This window comes from Cricetulus griseus, chromosome 2 (assembly GCF_003668045.3).
Source record: "Cricetulus griseus strain 17A/GY chromosome 2, alternate assembly CriGri-PICRH-1.0, whole genome shotgun sequence".
In the NCBI taxonomy this organism is placed as follows: Eukaryota; Metazoa; Chordata; class Mammalia; order Rodentia; family Cricetidae; genus Cricetulus; species Cricetulus griseus.
Genome location: NC_048595.1, coordinates 343,870,135 through 343,894,879, shown reverse-complemented (window position 1 = coordinate 343,894,879; position 24,745 = coordinate 343,870,135). Strand labels below are relative to the sequence as shown.

The 24,745-nt window shown below is 43.3% G+C and overlaps 1 protein-coding gene across 5 annotated transcripts in view; it reads left to right on the top strand.

Moving 5' to 3' along the window:
* The window catches only part of Rai14 (retinoic acid induced 14), a 134,537-nt gene that overhangs the window by 66,992 nt on the left and 42,800 nt on the right, over positions 1–24,745 (top strand). For all 5 annotated transcript variants that reach the window (XM_027401274.2, XM_027401275.2, XM_027401273.2 and 2 more), the window contains exon 3: positions 16,063–16,193. In XM_027401274.2, coding sequence (XP_027257075.1) covers positions 16,063–16,193 — 131 coding nt within the window. The remainder of the gene's footprint in view (positions 1–16,062; positions 16,194–24,745) is intronic.

The window sequence follows — 24,745 nt, the reverse complement described above, 5'->3', positions numbered from 1 at the left end:
TCTGTGTGTTTAGTTTCTGATGATTTCTGACATTTCTCCAAATCTCTGAGTTTTAAAAAATCTCTTCACAGAAAGCTTTTACTCAATTATTTTTTCTTCTGTCTTAGTTGGCTTAATAACTATTACCTCATTCCACAATCTGGCTTGTATTTCAACAACTGGATGTCTTAAACACTATTTGGCATTTGTAAATGTATGTGCTAATTTGGAAAACTGCCTTTATTACAGGATGAATTCTTCCAAGTGACTTTTAAAATTATTATGTTGTAGTCCTCATTTTGAAGACCAAAAAAATGAGAAGTCACTTAATTTGTCAAAAGAGCCTCCAAATGCCATTCATCTTCTCTTGTAACTGTTTTGTAATTTATTAAGAAAGTATTTCAGGGAAAGCAATTCTACAAGGTTTATTTAAGTGGCTAGAGTGTAATAAATCAGGGTGGAATTTGAGCATGTAGAGAGATGATGGCATAAAGTCTATATTTTCTTGTCTCTACAGACCCAGCCAGTATCAGCCTCTAACCCTGAGTTAAGAACCGGTTATGGGTCTCATTTCCTGTGACATCGCCAGCCCTGGTGCTGTTGCAGCATACATGACACCAAATGCTTATTCAGCACCTAATGTAGGCAAGGAACATGATTAAGTGTGTTAACATATTAACCCGTTCAGCCTTCCTAGCAGATCTCTGTGGTAAGCACTTCTAAACATTCCCCCCAAATAAATAAGGGGGAAAAACACACAGAGTTTTAACTCCCCAGTGGCTTAAAATTCCATAGCTATACACATACCTTGGAAAAAAGTTTTTTGCTTATGTAGATTGAAGTTTTGGTTAAACTTGAACATTCTCATGGAAATCTCAAAGATGATTTTTTTAACGGATTGTGTTAACAGTGAGAAAAGTTAGGAAATTCTTTATTGTTACAAAAAACTAAGAGTAATAGTTTTAATGTTTGCTGTACTTGGTTGTCTAAATTGTGTACAAATTCTGAGCTGGATATAGAGTGTTTGTTGGATATTCAGCATGCTAAATAGAATAGCCCAGAAGTATGGTCAGTGTAAAAGTAGTTGCTTGCCAGATGTAAGGGGATAGATGGTAACACTTGAACTGGGCTAGGACTTTAGAGAAGTTAAGGAGGATATTGTGAGCATAAAATTAGTATGAAATTCTTGAGAACAGTTTAGTCTTTGAAATGCCAGGGCTCGTGATTAAGAGGGCTTTTGTGAGGACCCAAGTTTGGTTCCCAGCCCCATATAGGGCCAATTACTACTGCCTGCAATTCCAGCACCAGGAGACCTGACCTCTTTTGTGGACTGTGGACACCTGTACTCACAAGCACATATCCAAACATTTTATTTATATAGTATGTATACTTTAATATTATATATTATGCATATACACATAAACAAGACATGAATTTTTTTAAATTCTACTGGGACCCATGGGCTTTCCTAATTAACACCTACCATCCATTCCTCGTAGATTACCATCTATTAGATCATGCTATGGAGGCAAGAACAGTGGATTTGTAGGAAAACATGGTGTCGGGAACATGTAGCTCTGATCTGTTTAGTGTAGATCCATGACAATTAATATCACATTTTTGTTTTTAAGCTCCACGTTTATTTTATTATTTTTGTAACAATGATAACTTCCTGGCATTCATATCAGTTTCTGTATTCCTGTGTCGTTATTTTGATTTGCTTCCTGGTCAACCGGCCCAAATTTTTACAAATCTGTTCAATTCCATTTGGCTAGAAGCAGGCTCTGCCTGCAGTGTCTTCTGTTGTCCTCATGTCCACAGGACTACCAAGGAGAGGATGGCAGGGTAATAATGCCTGGTTCCACTAACCTCTGCTTAAAACAGACCACTAATGTGTGGTCTTCTGGGAAAATCTGAGCCAGCCTGAATTGGAAAAGCCTTTGAAAATAACTTGCTCTTCTCCCTGACAGCATGTGAGTTTTTCTTTTTTCCTTAAATCAATAAAATTTCACTATTCTTAAGTTTTTTGTTTTTTTGTTTTTTGTTTTTTTGAGACAGGGTTTCTCTATATTGCTTTGGAGCCTGTCCTAGAACTCACTCTGTAGATCAGGCAGGCCTCAATTCACAGAGATCCACCTGCTTCTTCCTCCTGAGTGCTGGGACTAAAGGCATGAGCCACCAATGCCTGCTATTTCTTAATTTTACTTCAATTCCTACATCATTTATTTCCCGGGTCTTCCATTAATATCTTTCCTCCTCCTTTTGCTTCCATTTGTTTCTCTCCATTTCAGCCTGAGTTGAGATTTTCTGCATTACTCAATGTGTTCCTCACTGCATCCAGCACATCTCACAGTTGGCCTCTGCAAACACTAGTCCCTGAGTCCAGCTTATTCTTCAGTGTCATGGACACATCTATTTTTTTTTTCCTGGTTGAACACCACTTTGGTTTCTGGAAGAGTGTAATTTTATTTTTGCAGGAACAAATGCGTTACAGTTACTCAAAGAGCTTGTCCTTCTTTTTGTAGAAACTGCTGTTTGTCACAGCGTGCATTTATATAGGGAAGGGCATGTCTGTGTGGACTTGAATAAGGCAGCCTGCTGGATGTAGTAAAGCTTTTCAGATATCTCCATTCACCAGGGCGGAAGCAAGCAGAAAGGAAATCAGTCCATCCTTCTGTGTTGCCGTTTAGAGGCCCAGGCTCCTGAGGAATGTGTGGTTTGGGGACAGTTGCAGCAGGAGGCGCTTACAACGAAAATGATTAGATAGATGGCAATGGTGTCCTGGAACCCTTTCCTATGTGATTGCCTTCTAGACACCCTGGCCCCACGTGTCCTTCCATGTTTATTGTGCTGTAGAAAGATAGTGCACCTCTTGGTGACCAAGCTGAAGTCAGGAAGGCATGAACCATGCTAACCTCCGCTCTTCCCTCTGATTTAGGCGCCAGGAGTGGGGGCTTTTGTTGGGCTCTTTTCCAGGGGTTTTCCTGGCAGACAAGAATGCAGTTTATTAGCATTCATGGTCTAGTGGGTTTTTAAAAAAATTTTTTTTTCCAAATTTGTCCCACTTGACCTAGAACTGCAAGATATATCCCACAGTCTCTAGGTTGGGCATATCCTTCCATAATTTTCCATGGTGATGCAAAGTGTCCCTTAATTTATATTCTGCAGTTCATTTTACTGGGAAAGTGATATATCATTTAAAACTGTTAAGATGTTTAATGAATTCCCCCAAGTTCATACCACTGCAGAATCTTAGAAGGCAGTGTTTCTCTGGCCAAGCAGAGTTGGAGAGGCTCCTGGACTTATATATTGTCAGCAGTATCTCTTCTCTGCTAGAACCAGTCAGCAGATCTGAACCTGGCTCTGGGTATATATTGTGAGAGTGGATATCCACTAAGCCTAGAGAAAAGGCTCCATTATTTAAAAGAACAATGGAATGTCCCATAGGACTGTGAGTAATAAGCAAATTAGCCAGTGCTTCCTGAGTGCTTTACTCTCTGCCAGATACTATTTTAGAAATATCAGATCCATTTAATTCTCACAACACCCCCAAACAGAGATTACTCTTACTATCATTTATTCTATGACCAAAGCACAGAAGGATAACATAACTTGCCCAAGTCACAGGATGGAGCCCGCAGTGAGTGACCCAGAGAGGCTGACTTCAGGGTCCATACCTTTTAGCATTGTATTATATAACTTTTCAGAAGTTGGGAGTGGCATTGGAACTCTGTGGTTTTCCCCTACCGGTGTCCAGAGTTTAATTTCACTTTGGCAGAAGGGATCCAGTTGCTGCCCAGTATCAGGGAGCTGTCAGGATGAACATGTCAAGGTAAAAGCATTCAAATAGTTGGCAATGAGCAAGAAGAGGGATCTTGAGGCAGGCTTGAAGATGGATTTCTTTCAATATTTTTAGTGGCAGTATTCTGCTGAGTTTTTTACTCATCCACCAAATAACACTCTGTTCGTTTCTGGCTGGGACCCTTGTTCTAGGTCCCCAAGATGAGATGGAAAAACCACAGTGTCTGTCCTTGAGCTTACAGTCATTGGGACACGAATAGCTGAACACCTAATATCTTTCTGTAGAAATTGTTTCTATAATAAGAGATAATATGTTGTATGCCCCGAGACATAGAGTTTCTGAATTTCAAAAGCGTTGTTTTTAAATGATTTCATTGTTTTTTATTGTCAGTAAACTTGCTGGTTTTAAAGGAATGGTCAAGTGGCAGATACCTGGCATTTATATTAGAGTAGGTTCAAAATCCATGGCCTCAGACATATAGCAAGCACTTATTTGCTTGATTAGACTTTTCTTCCTTTTGGTGTTTTTTGTTCATGCCCATTTATCACTCAGAGTCTAGCTGAGTCATAAAACTCGAAGGCAAGGCTCCGCTTTGGGCTCTGAAAGAGTAATGAGTACAGCTTCCTACGTAGGAACTTTTGTGAGGTTTTTCAGAGTATTCTACATCTGGTAGTATCTTTAACTGATTTCTCTGCTGCTCTCAGAACTGTTCTGCGGAGGATTTGAGCTTTCTTGGGCCTGCCTGGGAGGCCCTGTGTCCTCTGAGATCTGGGGTGGCGATGGTGTCGGAGGGCCACCTACACAGAGGCTCTTCTGAGGCCTGGGACACATCAGACTGATAGTGGGCCTCTTACCCCTTTTCTATGCTGTTAAAAAGCACTGACCTCTGCCTTTAACATCAGGCAGAAGTAATTTCTTGGAACTCGATTTTTTCCCTTGTGGGTGGATATTGGAGTTTATTCTGAGTTTCCTATTATTGAAGTTTAGAAAAGCTACAACAAATATGCCCTTTCTTGAGGACTATTAAGTGTTCTGTTACAAATAAATCAATGGTGTCTTTTGCTTCAAATCCATTAAAATATGCAGACTACTTAAAATTAACCTCTGGGGTGGAGCTCTTGCCTAGTGCGTGTAGAAAGCCTAGTTCAGACCCAGGCATTATTACAGAAATAAATAGCAAATAACATCTAGGAACAAGAAATCCTGGGCTTATATGTGTCATATTTGGACTACTTAAATCACTTAATGAAATGAGGCTTCTAGTACCTGTGACAAAATATATAGAAAATTAGAATGGTGACCTAAAGCTTTGGAATGTCATGTAGAATCCAAACATAGTTGGCTGTATTCTAACAGAGTGATTTCATTGAAAAGTGTCCCAATAGGTCTACAGTGTGGTATTGAGGAGTCCATCTATCAATATGTAAGGTGTGTTATTAGCAACTCTGTTTTACAGTTTGGGAAACTGAAATGCACAAAGTTAAATGACTTAAGGGCCAGGATTTGAACCCAGCTAAGCACACTGCTTAGCCCAGGGATTGAGAACACAGAACAGACTAGAGAAGTATGTGGTTGCCTCAGAGGTTATGGAACCAATCGGATGGAGGATCAAGGGCCACCTGGTGGAAAATGAGCAGCCTTCTCTCTGTATGTCACTGGGTTGGTATCTCAGGGCTGCCTTAATAGATGACTACAAACTGTGAAGCTTAAAGAATGGTTAGCAATTCTGGAGGTCAGAAACTCCAAAGGCAACGCAGCATTTAGCTCACGTCTTCTGCAGGTCCCGAAGGAAATTCCATCCCATCCCTGTCCTCGCTTCTGGTGGATGCTAGTCGTCCTGTATTCTTGTCTTCTGGACACCACAGTCTGATCTCTGCTTCCATCATTAATGTTTTCTTCTCCATGTCCCGTGTGTTGTTCCATATGTTATAAAAAACAGTAGTTGTTGGATTTAGGATCCACCCTAAAGTCAGGATATTTTTGTCTGTGAGTCCTTAACTGGTTTGATGTTCGAAGACCCTGTTTCTAATTCAGATAGCAGTGTGAAGTGGAGATGTTTGGGAGACACCTCTCAAATCCATATCATTTATAACTTACATACCCCCTAGGGTTAAGACATCAGGAGTAAGAGTTTCTCTTAACTTTTTTTTAATCCACAAATTAAGTCCTCAAATGAATAATAGACAATTGTGATAGACTCCAAACCCATTGAATACCTCTGTTTTCAATCTTGAAATGATTCTGGGAAAGGCCAGAGTGGGCATATCAGAAGATAGAACGTTAAGAGTTCACTTTGAACACATTTCTTTAAGAGCTGTTTTCATGGATAATGAGTTTCTTTTGCCATCATTTTATTCTTCTGTGCAATTTCAGCATCTGTAATGGGAATGGTGCCGCATATGATCAGTCTGGAAACCACCCTGCCCCCCCACTTCGACAGTGTAGACCCTAAAACACATGTGAGCAGCTTTTGTGGATAAACCCATTGTGGGGCTTCATGTGATTTCTCTGTTGTGTCACTTACACAAAGAGCAAGACTTAGAAGCTGTAGCTGATCATTGTGTTTAAATACATGTGAAAAAAAATTCTCAGACCATAGTCCATTCTCTTAAATAAGGTGTTTTAAAAATAAATCATATAAATCATCTCATATGTGTGTTCATAAAAATTTTAAGAGATTGTTCCTCACAGAGGTCTTACTGTGAACAGGTTACTAAAGCAAATAATCACTCTTCAATTGCTTTTGTATAACTACCAACTTCCATGGGTAATACTGAGTTTGTCTTAAGTATGGTTCCTGGGTATAAAAGGGAGTTAGAGGACCTTAGGGGGTATAACTCAGTGTGCAAGGCTCTGGCCTCTGCTGGGGAAGGTGGGAAGGAGGGAAGGGAGAAAATAGAAAAGGGTTTAGTTCTCTTTCCAGCCTTAATGCTTCCAGACCTAGGTCTCTTCCTCTGCCCTGCATGGCTGCCTCCTGGTGTTCTGGCTCAGTCAACTTGTTCACCACCTGTTGTGATTTGCATAGAAATGGCCACTATGGGCTCATCTACTTGGATGTTTTGGTCATTAGAGAGTGGAACCACTTGGCAGGGACTAGAAGATGTGGCCTTGTTGGAGGGAGTATAACACCTGGAGTCAGCTTTGGCCTTTCAAAAGCACAAGCCAGACCCAGTGGCGCTCTCTCTCTCTCTCTCTCTCTCTCTCTCTCTCTCTCTCTCTCTCTCTCTCTCTCTCTCTCTCTCTCTCTCTCTCTCCCCCTACCACCTGCAGATCCAGATGTAGAACTCTGTAGAACTCTCAGCTCCTTCTCCAGCACTATGTCTACCTGTGTGCAGCCATGCTTCCTGCCAGGATTATAATGGACTAAACCTCTGAACCTATAAGCCAGCCCCAATTAAATGCTTTCCATTGTAAGAGTTGCCATGGCCATGGTGTCTCTTCATAGTAACCCTGAGATACCTCCTGTCCCAAAAGAATCAGTAGTTCCTAGAGTCTAGGCTTTTACGGTCTCCACAGTGTAACACTGGAACTTAGAACAAGATCTATGTTCTGAGGAACACAGTACTTGCCTACCTACCTCTTCAGCTGCTTTCCAGGGTTGCTGTAGCAGATTGCCGCCACAGCTGGGTGGATTTAAGAACACAGAAATGCATTCTGCCACACGCTGTAGTTTAGAGGTCCCAAGTCACAGGGCTACCAGAGCCATGCGTCCTGCAAAGACTCAAGGGAAGACTGCTTCTCCTCCTCTTCTAATCCCTGGTGGTTCCTTCAGGGTTGGTGTGTCTCACCTGGCAGCACAACTTCAGCCTCTGCTGCCATCATTACACAGTCACCTTTCCTAGGCCTTCAGTCTCTTTTCTTATAAGGATACAATTCACCGGACATAGGACCCACCTGACACCAGTAAAGCCTCATCGTAAAAGAAATCTGCAAAGACAATTTCCAAATAAGGTCATATTCTGGGTTTGTAGGACAGTGGTTCTCAACCTATGGGTTGCAATCCCTTCAGATGTCAGATGACCCTTTCACAGGGGTCTCCTAAGACCATCAGAAAACACAAATGTTTACATTATGATTCGTGACAGTAGCAAAATTACAGTTATGAAGTAGCAACAAAAATAATTTTATGATGGGGGGTCATCACAACATGAGGATCTGTATTAAAGGGTGGCAGCATTAGGAAGGTTGAGAACCACTGTTCTGGGCGGATGTTGATTTTCTTTTTTTTTTTTTTGAAATAATTTATTTATTCTTGTTTTATGTGCATTGGTCTTTTTCCTGCATGTATGTCTGTGTGAGGGTGTCAGAACTTGGAGTTACAGACAGTTGTGAGCTGCCATGTGGGTGCTGGGAAATGAACCCAGGTCCCCTGGAAGAGCAGTCAATGCTCTTAACCACTGAGCCATTTCTCCAGCCTGAGGATGTTGATTTTCTAGGGACACTGTTCAATGCACTGTAAGAGGTCATGGAGATTTAAATGAAGTAAGCTGGAAGGAACTAACTACACATGTAGGAAATGAACAAAATAAGAATCCACCCAGTTGCCCTACATCACCATCTCCTCTTTCTCAGCTGGCAGTCACTCCGCCAGCTATTGTGGGTCACTCTGATGTCACCTTTTCAGTTTGGGGCTGAAAATCCTAACATCTGAGTTATTCCCTGATGTCACCCAGAATTCTCATTTCTTTTCTGAACCTTCATATTTCTTGTAAATAGCCTGTCTAACACCTGCCCTTAGTCTGTAGGACTTAGTCCTGGACCTGTCTACACACGGTCTCCCCCATACCACAGTCACTTCCGGTTATCTCTAACTGGCACATCCCATGGCCTTGGCCTCAGAGTCTGTGCTTGAACCCGCTCTTGCAGCTTCTGCCCAGGGCTAATGACCGATTCCTTCTGTTCTACTCCATCTTCCAAGAGAACATCACCTGGCATCACCAAATAGTTGCTTCATATAGTTATGATTTCTGCTCCCAGCCAGACTTTCATGGCTACTTGAAAACCTTCCCTTTTTCACATGGCTTCCACTGTCAATTCCGTGAACTATTGGGAACATCACTAGTGTGTGCTTGCGTGTGTGGGGTGTGTGTGTGTGTGTGTGTGTGTGTGTGTGTGTGTGTGTGTGTGTGTGTGTGTGTGTGTGTGTGTGTGTTGTTTTTACTTACTACTGACTCTGCTTGCTTTGACTTCTCCTTCCCCAAGAAGCCATAAAAGCCATAAAACACACATTGTGATACCCCACACTATACATCTGCCTCTCTGTCCATTCTCCCTCCATCTCAGAATCAGAATACAAGCCTCTCAGTGATCAACCACTTGCCTGAGTCCACCTCCTCCCAGACCCTCTTGTCAGATATTCCCACATGCTCCCCTTCCCTTTGCATCCTCTCTCCACTTTTTCCTTTGCTTGTCTCAGTCTCTGCATTTGCTTTAGTCTTTTTCACTGTAAAAGTTCCTTCCTTTCATTTCTCTTTCCATTGAGGTATTATTACTTTCTCCTCTTAAGAAAAATGAACTGAACTGTGAATGGAGTGATGGTATCCAAGTCCTTTAATCGTTCTAGTTTCCTCATGTGCAAAATGAGCTGCAAATATTACTGACTTCATATAATTATTATGTAGTGAAGTTCCTAGTGGAACATTTTTAATTTTTTTAAGGTGGTATTAGTACCCTCTCTGGATGTTCACGGGACTTCTTTCCTAGCACCTATCTATAAACCTGGCAGTTATTGGGTGTGTTTCTGTCCTCAAAGCCTGGAGGCTCCTTGAGGAACAAGATTATTTGTTCCCATCTTTTTATTCCCAGGACTAAACAGAGTTGGTACCTTAGCTTTATCTCTCCATCGCAATATGAATGCAGTTAGATGAAGCAAATTTTCTCTATGGAGGGAAAAATTGTCTTTTCTGTTTCTAGATTTAGTTAAGTCTCAATGAATCTTTGATCACAAGTTGCATAGCTCTATCTATCTATCTATCTATCTATCTATCTATCTATCTATCTATCTATCTATCTTCCAGGGCTTGGGATCAAACCCAGGTACTGGGAAAATGCTCTTTCACTGTGCTACAGTCCCCGATGTGTTTAACTGTTGTGTTTTAACATTGGTCAGTATAGTCAGCAGATGGACTATGGTAAAATGATGGAGAATGTAAGTATAATTGCTGCCCCAGACAAAAGATCAGGTAGCGAAGAATTCACCATAGTGGCTTGTGATACAGAAAGAAGAAGAAAAAAAGCTATTCAGTGTCGTCTGTAGCTGCAGTGAACTACATTGACAAAATAACTTAGGGGAGAGGGTTTCTTTGGCTCACAGTTCAGGAATACAGCACACCATCGCAGGGTACTCAAGGAGTTGGGAACTTGACACAGTCATATCCACAGCAAGAGTGGAGAGTGGATCCATGCATATTTGCACTCTTCGCTCCTCTTCTCCATTTTTACACAATCCAGGACCAAAAACCCAGGAGGTGATGCTTCCCTGACCAATAGTAAGAGTAGTATGTTGCAGTCTGATGGTAGAATGGCCTGCCTGATCTTGGGGGGAGGTGTTTGTAATTATCTTATGTCCGTAACATAGTGTTCTGCCTCTAATATGGAAAGGCCTCAGGAGCCATGGCATGGCTCAGTAAACAGAGGGTGACAGATTTTTGGGTGAGTAGCAGACACAGCATGACCTAGATGTGCATTATCTGAAATGAAATGTAGCAGAACTCATTCTTAAATGGGCATCTCTGCTGCTGCTCCAGAGTCACTGAACACTGTGGAAAGGTCTTTGTGCAACGGCTGGGCTCCCTGCAGTAGGAGAAAAGTCATATGTTTGTGTCATGAGGTGCTGGTACTGCAGGCTTTCTGTGACTGCTAAAGAGAGTAGTTTTGTAAGACTTTCCTTGGATCATCTCCTGTCTACACCATCTACTGAATGCATCTGCATCCTTCACCCATGTCTACACCATCTACCGAATGCATCTGCATCAATTCACCCATGTCTACACCATCTACCGAATGCATCTGCATCAATTCACCCATGTCTACACCATCTACCGAATGCATCTGCATCCTTCACCCATGATTCCTCCCCATTTACCTAAATATCACCCACTGCACAATCTGGTTCATGATCTGGTATAGAAATTTGCTTTCCCACCTGAGAGTTCTCTCTCCTTTTTTATGGAGTTGGCTCTCTGTTCCACTCACTTTTGGTGACTTTAGCTATTACTGTTGGCATACTCCTGGTAATATCATAATTTATCTTTGCAATTTTATAGAAAATCCAGTCAGGGCTATGAAATAAATACTTGTTGAATGAATGAGCAAATGATAGGTCTTGTCTCTTTTCTTTGTAACAAACATCTATAGCCTCTTTATTACTTTACATCTAGTAGGTAGACATTACTAAGCATTGGTTATTACAGTGACAGAGAAAACTAGTTAGGGCCATGAAGCTTGCCTGTTTATCATCCCCTTTTAAAATTTTAAAGTATGTACATTTTTTTCCTGTATAGCATGAATCTGAAACCTTCCCAGTACAAATACAATTTGCCTTCTACATTCGCTTTGCTGATTATATTGGCAAAACAATCCGCTCTTCTCTACAAACTAGGCAGAAAAATGAAACATTTCTAAACATAATCTATCAAATAGGTTTCCCCTGATGACTGCTCCAGGAAACCCCATACAATAAGAGCTATTTCAGGTTGTAGTGCTTTGGGCTTTAGCATCTTTCTTAATGACTCCAAGAACTATCTTTTTCCCTCCTGGCTCACTTCTGTGCCACTAGACTACTTTGCCTGGACTGATCTATTTCAAAACTCAAGCCTGCCATTGACGAGATATCTGTGACCACTGGATTTCCACTGGTTTTTTAGTTTTTCTTGGTTAAACCAAAATAAAAGAAGATGATGCCATGTCTGGCCAAGGGCAGATGTTGCTAGTTGCCAGAGCCCCAGCATTCGTCACCATGACATGCCATTTGCTCCCCTGGATGGAGACAGTCAGGGCTTTCAGAGGCCAAGCTTCAAGAAAAGAGCTGTGAGCAAGTAGGTGTCATTTGGAAATGATTTGATAGCTAGGAGACTTACTGGCTAGCCACTGAAAATCTCACTTGTGATATATTAGCAGGAATGTCGGGAGCCCACATTGAGGGTAAGGTCTGCCTTTCCCACATGCAGCCCTTCATAGCTGACACATTACACATGTCTCTGGAGTGTAACATATGGCTTCCTGAACTTGCAAATGTGGCCTCCTGCTCTGTTGAAATAACGTCTGTTTAAACAGTCTCCTGGAAAAACGAAGCTGCATTCAATAAAATAATTTTGTGTCCAGGGAGCTTTCTCTAGGGTCCTTTAAAATGTGATTTCAGAGGAACGTAGTAGAAATTTTGCATTAAAGTGTTACCTGCCTCCACATAATGGACTGTCAGATTGTAGCTGTAGAAGTAGATGTTTATTGTAGATGTTAAAAAGATTCGTGGAGTATTAGCTAGACAGGAATGGGGCAGATCGTCTAGTTCAAGAATAATAAGCTCAGTTTGATGGTGTAGACCCATCATCTCAACCAGTCCACAGGCTGGGGGAGGAGCCACACAAGGTTAAGGATTCCCATGGCTACAGATCAAGTTTGAGACCAACCTGGGAAGCTCAGTGGACCCTTTGAAACTACATACATGTTTTATGTGTATGTGCATGAATCTGATGAAAACCTGTAGCTTCATCACTGTGTGTGTTTATGAGTCTCCCAGACAATTAAGAGCCAGGTTTTGGCAGCAGGTTTGTCTTAATAGTAGAAATAAAGAAATGGGTGGGAATGTGTCCATCCATAACCCCTTGACCCAATGTCAATTTAGCCAGAAACTGACCCACGAGATGTTATTGTTCTGTAAATGGGAGAGGGAGGGAGTAGGAGAAATGTGATTTGCTAGTTTCCTATAGAAGACATACACAGATATATGGTTTAACGGATAGTTACCAAGTGAGTGTCTATGGAACCACTAACCAGGTTGCAGAACAGACCAGGGCCTCTGTGTAGTTCCATGTATCCCTTCTCACCAGACACAACACCCCACCTCCTAACCTACATTCTGGCCTTTACCACAACCGTGGCCTTGTTTTCTTTGTATCAGTTTCTACATGGTGTGTAGAATTCTTCTGAATTTTTCTTTATATGCATACAGTGAGACTAAGTGAGGCTTTGCATGTTAATCTTTCTTCTGAACATTTGTTTCTAGCAACCTCTGTGGAGGACAGAATTGGTTCACATAAAGTCTCTAGCAAGCCTTGGCTAGATGCTAGATGTCCTTGAGTGGGAACAGTGAGAATAGCTCTGGACCTATTGGACTCCTGGGAATCCTCTTAAATCCCTGGGTCAGAATCTTTAGAATGGGACCCAGAGTCTGCAGACTTGCAGACTCACCCACCATCTGGTTGATTCTTGTGAGGGAGACACTGGCTCACCCTGATTGAATTTATGAGGTTTGGCATCTTAGTCGTGAAGAAATTTTCGGGAAGTATACATGATTAAAAATCTTGGAAAACTGGCCTTTTTGTGGAAGAGCTAAGGAAGTTGGACCCATTTACCCTATAAATGTATTTTTGAAAGATTGAAACATGATTTAATTGTTTAAAAGAGAATGAATTTTATATTGGCAGTGCAAATATTTGCTAAATCAAGAGAGATTTAGGTTAGTCAACAGGGAGCACGTACTGAGCATTCTCCAGGCACCGGGGGATGGAAGACGGCAAAGCTGGAGTTCACTGTCTTCAGGGAAGTGAGGGTTTGGGATAAAACGAGCAAACCAGAAGCCTCGAACATAAGCCAGGACGCCGTATTTCATCTCGTCTAGACGGGAGGCTTCAGTGGAGCTGCGTAGGTGGCCCCTGAGGACACAGCAGAGCAGAGTAGCACAGAGAGGTCACCAGGAAGGCCCTGGGAGCCTACAGGGCCTGGTCAGCTTTAGAAGTTGTCCTGTGTGTAGGTGGTGGGTGACAGAGTGTTCTAAGCAGCAACTTTCATTGTCTTACTATGCTTTTCTAATAAGAAGTACTTGCTGTCACAGCCCAGTGTACACATGCTTTCATGAGCCTGATGTCTCATAAGGCATTCAGTGTTATTAAACCTGAGCACCTGGCAGTGCCTATTCTGTTTTGCTTTTAGTATGTTAGCTTAACCCAAAACTGGGTAGAAAACTCTTAAAGTGACCAGTGTGGGGCCTGTCTTAAGGCTTCTTAGAGGAGAGGATGCTCACAGAGAGCAAGGAAGAGACATTGTCCATATGTGGTGGTGTCTGGAAACCTTTCTTGATCCTGGGGTACAAATGGATTACATTGGAACGTCAAGAGAGAAAGTCAAACTTCATCTCCTTATCCAGCCAATCCTTTCTTTTGACTGTAGATTGAACGAGACAACTTTTAAAGGTTTCTTTTAGTGCTTGATTTCAATGCTGTGTCTCTTGGCAGAGGGATAGGGGACAATAGGGATAAGGGTAGGGAAGAGAGATTTGCTTCTAGATTCCTAAGAGAGGTGTCTCAATCATTCATGCCCCCATGTTGTGCCTGGCTGAGGAGATAATCTGGCAGGTGGCAGTGTCTGGAGAGGTTCCTGAGGAAAATGAAGGAAGTGGGGTCACCTTTTTTGCCTTTCTCAACTTGCTCTGGTCTTCCTCTGTTTAAACTCTAAAGGTCCGTGCTATGTACGCTCATCCATTCTTGTCCCTTGTGCCTGTCATGAGCCAGTATGCAGCACTCACGGACTGATTGGTGCTGCAGATTATTGAGCATCTGAGTAGGAGAAGCCATCTTCTCTCAGCTTCATCTGCTCAGAGAGGTTCATACAACCTGGGTCAGTCACTTGGCACCTCAGGCAGGGCCATTGCCCTCCAGACCTCCCTTGCTGCGTCATCCCCAGAGATCCGTCTGGAAGTGATTTAGGGAACGTCATCATCGGATTTTTTTCTTTTTTTGGGCGTGTGTGTGTGTGTGTGTGTGTGTGTGTGTGTGTGTGTGTGTGTGTGAGACAGGGTTTCTCTGTGGCTTTGGAGGCTGTCCTGGGACTAACTCTTGTAGACCAGGCTGGTCTGGAACTCACAGAGATCCACCTGCCTTTGCCTCCCAAGTGCTGGGATTAAAGGTGTGCACCACCAATGCCTGGCTGGATTTTTTTCTAAATAATGGAGTACCCTGGTGGCAATAGACAGAAAATCCATGCACGGGGCCTTGCCCAGCTTAAGTGCTCTAACTTCCACGCATTAAGATTCCACATTCTTCTGAGTGGCCCAATTCAGAATTTAGTCAGTTTAGTCAGTTTAGGTTAGGGAAGGATTTTACAGGGGACCATACTTTTCCCATTTAGCATAGTGTAGCTAGAGGTCATTAGCTCTAAATGCACTTCAGGGAAACTTTTGTTTCTTTTTTTGTTTATAAAATGCACTATGGGGGAAATCAACTACAATCTCTTTCTTAGTGTGTGTGCGCAACAGTTAAGTGACGCTGCATAGTCTAGTAATACAAGCTGGTGTCCTGGCCATGCACTTCTGTCTTCCCCTCAGGAGGAAGCTTGGTTTGTAGTCAAGATAATGCCTACTATTTTGCTTGTGAGTACACTTGGACTAGGAATATGGATGACGGTGGCCCAGACACACTGATGATAATACAATTCAAAGTAATCATACAGAGCTGGACTATTTCTTGTGGCACTCACTAACAGTTTCTCAGAGTTTTCAGAATTCACTCCCTGAGCCTCACTGGCTTTGTTGTCTAATAACTTGATCAGAGACAACTTCTGTCTCTAGTGATACTTTATTGAGTCGGCAGCCTGGACAGCTGCTAAAACCTGCAGACAGCTCAGAGAATCAAGGCCTGGTGAACGGGCCAGAAGGAATAGCTTGTGTTTAAACCCTTGGTAAACTTGACCTGCTAGCCGGTTTGGTTTGGTAGCACAGTGCACTTGAGTGAACCGGGCACTAGGTCAGAGGCCTGCATTTTCAGACACCAGCTGTCAAGGTTAGCTAGCAGTTAGCTAATGAGTAAACCGGCCCGTCGTGTACTCTCTGTTGCTTCATCTTCTGAAGGATGGCTGAAGGGAGTGACCCTATCTTGGAATTTGCTGATGGCTGATATTTCATTAAACTGTTGTTTCTTTGGGAAAACCAGCTTCCTTGGGTGTTCCCACAGTGAAGCTGAAGGCATTCGTGAAGGTGTTTTTGGGGGGAGCAGGGCTTGGTTTGGCCCAGGGAGACAAGGACGTGGCTGATATCGCTCACCTTTCTAACTCTACCTCTTGCTCCACAGACCAATGAGTGGAACAAGAACGATGACCGCCTGCTGCAGGCTGTGGAGAATGGAGATGCTGAGAAGGTGGCCTCACTGCTGGGCAAGAAAGGAACTAGTGCCACCAAGCATGACAGCGAGGGAAAGACCGCGTAAGAGAAAAACTGGTTTTCACATGTGCTTATTAAGGGTTGGGGAGCATTTCCGTGGTAGAGTATCTGCTAAGTATCTGCCAAGGGCTCCATCTCCAACACTCTAAGAAACAAGCAAATAAAAACCCCCAAATATTAGCTATTTAGGGTTTTTGGCATGGGCTCCAGAATCCCTGGTATATTGAAGGTAGTTTGATCATGTTTCAGGAGACTTGGAAAAGTCTCTACCGATCCCTTCCTAACCCTGTGCTAAAACATGTATGGGTTTGTTTCCTTTCCCATCAAGGTCCAAATTATACATTGGACTTTCCCTAGTGGCTGTGTTTGTTCCTGGGAACAACCAACCAACCATTGCACCAGGGAACTAATAGCAACAGGCTTGCAAGCAGTTGGTAGATAGGAAATAATTCTCCCCTGGATAAGAAACAGCACAGCTCTCAACCTTCAACCTTACTTCGTAATTTGTGAAGCCACTCTTTGGCATAGGTAGTGATTGTGTGAACACTGTAGTAAGGTTTTTGCTTTATGTTTGTATGCATCAAAATCCTGCTTGCCATAATTAAAACTTTGTGTTGAGAGAGAGGAGGGAGGGAGGGAGAAAGACAGGGAGGAAGGGAGGAAAGAAGGGAGAGAAAGGGGGAGGGAGGAAGGGAGGGAGGGAAGGAGAAGAGAGGAGAGGAGAGGAGCTTAGAACCATCTTTACTCTGGTAGTGATATTGAAAACAGTGACTTTCGAGCCACACAGGCTCATGTGGACTCTATTATATATATGACCTCCTAATCCTTGAGCCTCCCTCTTTTTGTTCTTGTTGAGACAGGTTTCACTGTATCCCTGGTTGTCCTGGAACTCACTGTGTTGACCAGGATGGCCTTAAACTCATAAATACATGCCTTCGTTTGACTCCCCAAGTACTGGGATTAAAGGTGTGTGCCTCCATGTTTCTCTGAGTGTCACTTTGGTGTCCTCAGAAGCAGCTGTGAGACAAGGGCTTGCCTGCCAATTGCTTCTGTCACCAGAGATCCCAGCAGCAAGGGAAGGAAAGAAGTGTAGCTGTGGGGTTATTGGCAGGTTTCTCCATTTGGTGACTGGGTTGCTTTTCTGAGGACTTCTAGAAATATTAGACTTTTAGCAGAGTTGGCAGACATGGCTTTCTGTCTGTTGTTCATTAAGTCCTGGTCCACTGCTGCCCCTGAGCTACAAAGGCAGAGCTGAATAATTCTAGCAGAGGCCATATGGCTCCCAGAGCCCCAAGTTCTCATTGCCCGGCTCTTCATATAAAATGTTCATTTTCCTTTGAGTTTAGATAAAGCAAATGGGATATTTGTTCTTAATCTCCCATTCCTGAGAGGTGCAGTCTCTTCCTAGGGACCACCATGTGTTCACGGTTAGTTAGTAAAATTCCAGGAGAGTATGGATGGCCCATGGTTGTAGGCACTGCGTGCACAGAGCTAGCTAGCACAGTTCTCACTCATAGGAGACACTTGAGAAATGTCTCTTCTTTCCCATTCCATACTAGTGAGCAGCTGTAGTGGAATTGCCTGGGGCACTTTAAAAAAGGTGTTCTGAGTCTTTGCACCTTGGGAGGCTGGGGAGTCTATGCTTTTGTCCTGAGGATTCTGGTGACAGACAGCGTCTTTTGTATTAGTCTCCCACAGCCTTCCTGCAATTATTCCTTGTATCCAGGTGTCTGCATAAGACAGCCTTTTATAGTTATCCCTGGGGAAGGCAAGGTAAGTGCTTATGACACCTTTGACCAAGGCGGCATTCACTAAAAAGATGACAGAAAATTTCCATTAGCAACTTAGACACAGGCGTAAAGACCATGTGAAATTATTTCCTATTTATATGTGTAGAGTGGATGACTAAGGTGACCATGTTCTAGTCTCCCTTCTCTATTGTGATAAAGGGGTACATCACATAAAACTGGGCGCTGTAATGATTTAAAAATCTACAGTTTGGTTTCATCACACACTTTCACAGTGCTGTTCATCATCCCCAAGGAAACTCTGTACCCACCAGGACATCACCCCAACCTCTCTCAGTCTTCCCTCAACCATCATTAATGAGCTTGCCATCTCTGTGCATTTATATTCACGTTGAGGTGGGGCTTCGAGACCAGAAACCGTCTTCCTTATCCCTTCAACACCCCATAACAATGTAAAATCGAACTTTCTGTTATAAAGGGCATCACTCCATTGCCTTAGCCTTCTCACCTATAGGTGTTGACTTCCCTGTGTCGTTGTTCCCCGTGATCTGTTTATTCCTGGAAAAGTTTGGTTGCTCCTGGTCTTTCTAGGTGCATTTGATTGAATAACACATGAACTGCATGTCCTAAGAATAGTTCAGAGTCTGTGACAGTCCAATACTAGTCTTGTCCCCTCAACTGCAGCTCTTGCCTCAGTCAGCCCAGTTGAGCTTCTAGTAACGATTGGTGCTCATTGTGGACATGTGTGAGATGATACACCCTTCCTTCTAAAGGATAAGGCCACATCATGAACTTGAACGTTACGTCCCTGACCAAGCTTGGTCTCATTTTCTGCCTTTTCCTTCCTTTCCTTATGTACAATTCCATAGCAAAATTAGGCTGCAGGATCCCTTTCTAGAGTGTTTTTAATGTTAGGGATTGTGCCTGTGAGAGCATAGTCTTGACATGGTTATTCAAGGCCATCTCTCAGCCACACCCTTATCTAGATGTTCTCTCCTTATGTATCTTCTTCTGCTATATGTCCCTACCTTCTCTTAAGTAAACTGTCCATGTCTCTGTCCAGGTTCTGTGTCCAGTGACACATAGAGGTACTGGCAGAACGGGAGCAGCTGTCATACTTCCACTAAGAAAGGCCTTGCTTTCCAAAGGGCCTTAATCTCATGCAGTGATTGAGCTCCAGGGGGACAAGGACATACCATTTTTGTTGGGTTTGCCTTTCCCTGTGTTCTTGGCACAAAAGAACCATTTGCTGTGAATGCTGTAGAAAAAACCCTCTTTTTTACCTAGAGGTGAATTAACGTGGGATCCAGGGGAAATAGCAATTCTGGGGAAGGATTACCACTGAGACCCCTGATTCCAGGGCAGTTTCAACAAAAAAAAAAAAAAAAAAAAAAAAAAACACAATCAGCTTGTACTATCCAGAGGACCAGCAAGCCCAGAAGTTCCAAGAATGTATTGATCAAAGTAGCCATTGCTCAATTGTTCTCCAGAAACTATCATAGCCCAAGACCAGATGGGTAGCTTAGAAATTCTTCAAATTTCTTAGTTTCTTCTTGAATATCCCCTGTCATGGCTAAAGGAGAAACTGTCAGAAGATATCTTCCTCAGACACTGATTAAGAGAGGGTTCTAAGAAGTAAAAGCAGTTGAATGACTCGAATTCATCTACAGAAGAGGTAAATCAGGGTGGTGCTCAGAGAACAGAATAGAGCAGGGCAGAAAAGATACAGCTCCAGGCTGTGTTTATGGAGTTAGGCTTGGGTTTCCTCTGCCCCATCTGCTCTCTTTTCATGGGGGAGGTCAGGAAGTGGGAGGCAGTCGGTACCCTGAAACCTTACCGTAGAAGAGTCTAATTGCTTCAAGATGGTTTCCCCTGTGTTGGACATGCCTTTAATTAGAGTTATGTGTGTTTTTCTTAGGAACAACTAGACTAAATAAAATCACGGCTGGGACCATAGTATTTGAACAAATACTCACTAGGGCATGTGTGCATAGACCTCAAAAGAGCATTGAGAGAGGGAGGGAGGGAGGGAGGGAGGGAGAGAGAGAGAGAGAGAGAGAGAGAGAGAGAGAGAGAGAGAGAGAGAGAGAGAGAGAGAGAGGAGAGGGAGGGGGAGGGAGGGAGGGAGAAGGAGGGAGGGGGAGGGAGGAGAGAGGAGAGAGCGAGGTCCACATCTCAGAAACCCAATCTCTTTGGCCTTGAAAGTAGACACTCCACAGATGACTGTGGAGCTGAAGTGTAAAGTAGAGAAGTAGGTTTTGATCTCTGCAAGCCAGTACAGTGAGACACTTCTCTGACTTGTGGCCCTTTCTACCCTCTGCCTTTCTGTTTATTCGGAATAGGGACGCGTGAGATAGTTGGTACCAGCAGTTCCATCTTAAAAATTGAGCCATGCCATGTGATCAGCCTTCTCTAATTTTTCTCACAAAGGACTTCCAAATTGTTTAATGGAAACCATTACAGACTGTGTGTGATTGGAGCCTCTGCCCACTTCTGTGTTGTCATTGCATAGCTTCCCTTTGAAGGTTGGTCTTAGATGGCGATGGGTACTTGGGCTGTAGATTTTATGAACTAAGTGTTTCTTGAAACTTCTCTGTAAATTGGGGCTCAGCCTGTGAGGTTCTTTATCCCCTGACTCACATCTTTCTGCTTCCAGTTGATACTTGATGGGTCTTAAGCTATACACACTCTATTTTGAGTCACACAGTATTTTGTTTATTTTTGTGTGTAGGAATGTATAGGCGGAGTTTTTCATCCCATCAGCCCTCTCCCAAATAACTACACAGAGACTTTATATTAATTATAAATGCTCAGTCGATAGTCTAGGATTGTTTTTTTAGCTAGCTCTGATAAATTAACCCATTTCTATTCATCTCTGTGCTGCCCCGAGGCTCATTTACCTTATCTGTTAATTTCCCATGTTGCTTTTTCCTCATTTGGCTGTCAACTCTTTGTGACTCCCTTGACTCCACTGTTCTTCCCAGCGTTCTCTCTGTCCAGAAAATCCTGCCTAGCTCTCAGCCAATCAGCTTTTTATTAACAATGAGAGCAACACATCTTCACCGCATAAGGAAGGATTATTGCACAGCATGAGTGTTTTACTACATGTGTGCATCATGTATATGCTTTGTGCCCATGGTATCTGAAGAGGGCATCACACCACTAGAACTGGGGTTATGGATGGTGTGAGCCACCATGTGAGTACTGGCAATGGAACCTGTGTCTTCTGCTAGAGCAGTGAGTGCTCTTAACCTCTGAGCCATAGCTCCAGCCCCTACATCAACTTTTAAAGGTGAATGAAACCATTTGGGGCCTCACTTGACACTGGTTCTCCACTTGACTTTCATTAAATGGTGAAAGGCAGGCAATGGGGCCTAGTTGGCAGGAGTGGCTACTGAAGCATGCACTTCACATAATCCCTGGTCTTTTTTTATATTCTTCTTTACATTGCCTTTTGACCCCAAAGAACAGCCTCTGCCACTCATTCCCACCACCATAATGTTCTGTCTAAGTGCATGGGACTAATCAACCCTAGACTGAGCCCCTGAAACATGGGCTAAGATAATTTCCCCTCATGTGGCTGCAGAGCCAGCTCACTGGTTCAGAGAACTTGCTCTTGCACAGGAACCAGGTTTGGTTCCCAGGACACACAAGGCAGCTCACAACTGTCTGTAACTCTAGCTCCGGGGGATCTGGCATGCTCTTCTGGACTCCTTAGGCACCAAGCAAGCATGCGGTACACATACATACATATAGGCAAGCACTCATACACAAAAATTTTTACAAAAGATTTTTCCCTCTCAAGTGTGTGACCATGTGAGTGGAGATGTCCCCCATACATCTCAGGCATCTCAATACTTGGTTCCCAGTTAGTGGCTGTTTAGAGAAGAGTAGAAAGTATGTCACTGTGGGTGGGCTTTGAGATTTCAGAAGATGAACACCATTTTACATGTTTTCTGCGTATGGTTCAAGATGTGAGATCTCAGCTGCTATTCCAGATGACATGTCTGCCTGCTGACGTCTATCTGCACTCCACTGTCATGTCTGCCTGCTGACTTTTATCTGCACTCCACTGTCATGTCTGCCTGCTGACCTGTATCTGCACTCCACTGTCATGTCTGCCTGCTGACCTCTATCTGCACTGTATTTTCATGTCTGACTCACTGGAGCTGTAGGCCCAAATTCGCTTTCTTCTAAGTTGCCTTGGTCATGATGTTCTATCACAACAATAAAAGAATAATTAAGGTGAGAATTAGTACCAGGAAGTAGACTGCATGACAGATTTAATTGACCATGCTGGGTTTTGTTTTTGTTAGGTTTCTTGAAGGAATGTGGGAAAACTTGGGGTTTTAGACTAGAAAAGCAGTTGAACATTAAGCAGAGCTTAATAAGCCATCCTAGTAGGAACTTGGAAGTCAGTAGTGGTGAGGCTTCCATGACTGTGGGGGTCCAGATCAAGGGGTTCCAGAGGGGAACAGTGTTTGCCATTCTTTGGCAAAGAATCTGGCCGCTTTCTGCCCTCACCCTAGGAACTTGCCTGAGGCTAGATGAAAAAGTAATGGGCTAATTTCTTTGGCAGAGGATGTTTCAAGACAGCCTCATGTTGACTCTATTAAGAGGTTATTAGTAACACTTGTATGCAGGTCTAAAATGAAGAAGAGTAAATGGTGCAAGAGTAGTGAAAAATGCCCAGTTTGAAGAGGAAAAGGAAACTACCAAACTGGATGTCACAGCCAACTCATATTCTCTGAGGGAGGCTGTAATTGTTAAAATTAGCACCAGTAAGAAGAGGCCAAATCTGCATTGGCATAGTGGGAAGGTTGCTGTCAGGGCAAGACTCAGCTAAGCTTCCAGTGTGTAAAAGGAAAAGGAACGTTTTAAGGAACTTTCTGCCTTAAGGAACAACAGCAATAAAAGCTGCTGCAAATGTGATTGAAGGGGACCAGGGTTCCCCAAGTTGGTAGTGGAACTTGGCAATGTCATCCAAAAAAATGTTGACCTTCGAGTCTTGAAGAACATGAAAGTAAAGGGCTTGCGGAATCTTCCTTTGCAGGTGTTTTTCTATTGCCCCAATAAAACACTATTACCAAGGCAATTTACACAAGAGTTTGTTTGGCGCTTATGGTTCCAGAAGGGGAAGATGCCATCACATCCTGGTGAGGAAATGGTAGCCGGCCAGCAGGCGTGGTGCTGGAGCAGCAACTGAGATCTCAAATCTCGATCCACAAACAGGAAGCAGGGAGCACACTGGGAAATTCCCAAGCTTGCCCCAGTGTTCTGCTTCCTTCAGCAAAACCAAGCCCCCTAAGTCTCCCCAAATAGCATCACCTGCAGGGGAGCAAGTGATCAAATGCAGGAGAACATGGGGGGGGCACCTCATTCAAACCACCACATAATACAAACACAGTCTGGATAGGAAGGGTCTGTAATCACCCTAGATGATGCATGCAAATGGTCAGTGCAATTAGCGAAACACCAATCAGGACACGCCGCAGTGAGAGTAACATCTCAACCAGGCTTCCCAATAGGCGTTGTATCCTGACAAGTTACAGGTGGGCTGAAGAAACCTGTGGAAGTGAGGGGAATTTTTTTAGTTCACACACACACACACACACACACACACACACACACACACACACACACACTTTTTAGTATATAGCGCTTGTGTACAAGTTAAGCTAATTTTGTCTTCTGGTAAATCATGTCAGTTACACTCTAAGGAGGTCTGTGTTAAAGCAGAATACCATCTTGTTGAAAAATTATCGGTAGTGGTGAAATATGACTAGAATAGATTTGGAAGCTAGAATCCCACTAAAATGAAAATATTGTTTTAAAGCTGTTTGCAAAGTTGCATTAAGTAACTACCTGTAATCCAAAACTTAGGTGACAGCAACAGGGGGATTACTATAAGTTTTCGGCCAGCTTAGTGTATGTAACAAAACCCTGTCTCAAAACATAGGCAAGTAGAGTAAGTATGTCAAGTGAAGAATCTTAAAGATGGCAGTGTGTAATTGTTGCCTGACTGTCTGGCTGACCTCCTTCTCCTCCTGGTTGGCTAGCAGTGCCTTCTAAGACTGAAGCTGCCCCCAATGCAGGGGTCAGAGAGATCCTGGGAAAGTTGGTCACTCTGGTAGAGAGCAGAGCAGGGAGGCTGGGGGAGGAGCTCTTGAGCACACAGTCAGTGACCTGCCCTCAGTCACTCACAAGAAATAGGGCATTTGGAGCAGGAGGTTCTCACGCTGAGCAGCAGCCGGGCAGTTCAAGGGTCGAGGCCAGTGCAATCAGTAATGAGTGCCTGTCCTTCACACATCCACATCCTCCCCTTTAGCCCTAGTTACTGTCTCACAAAGTGCCAGCGTCCCTGAAAACCCATCCCACTGAGTCCACTGAGTTAGTGTCTCAAGGCTGTTGCATCATGTCTTGCTTGTAACCTCCCCTCCCCCAAGTTCCGAAGTTGCTGCATTTGTCTTGTTTCATTACCAAACTGCTAGGGTTAGAGTCAACTGAGGGACTGTTTTTTGAGATACTGGACAAGGGACTTTCCCCCTTGTCATACATTTATCAAAGTTCATTTGTCTCTCTCTTTCTCATTTTCCTGACATATCTCTCTCCTGATGGTCTCGCTTATCCTGGCACAGACATCAAAGAATTAACACAGAAACCCAGAAACTGTGGAATGAATGCACATCACCTGTTCTACTTTCTAGGCACTAGAGTCTCAGGATGTGCTATGTTCGAAGCATGGGTTTCCCCCTCCGCCTTCCCAGTCCTCAGGGCCTCCCCCCTGCCAAGCAAATGTTGTGTCCTTGAGTTACACCCCTATCCCTATAGGGTTTCTCAGCTTTA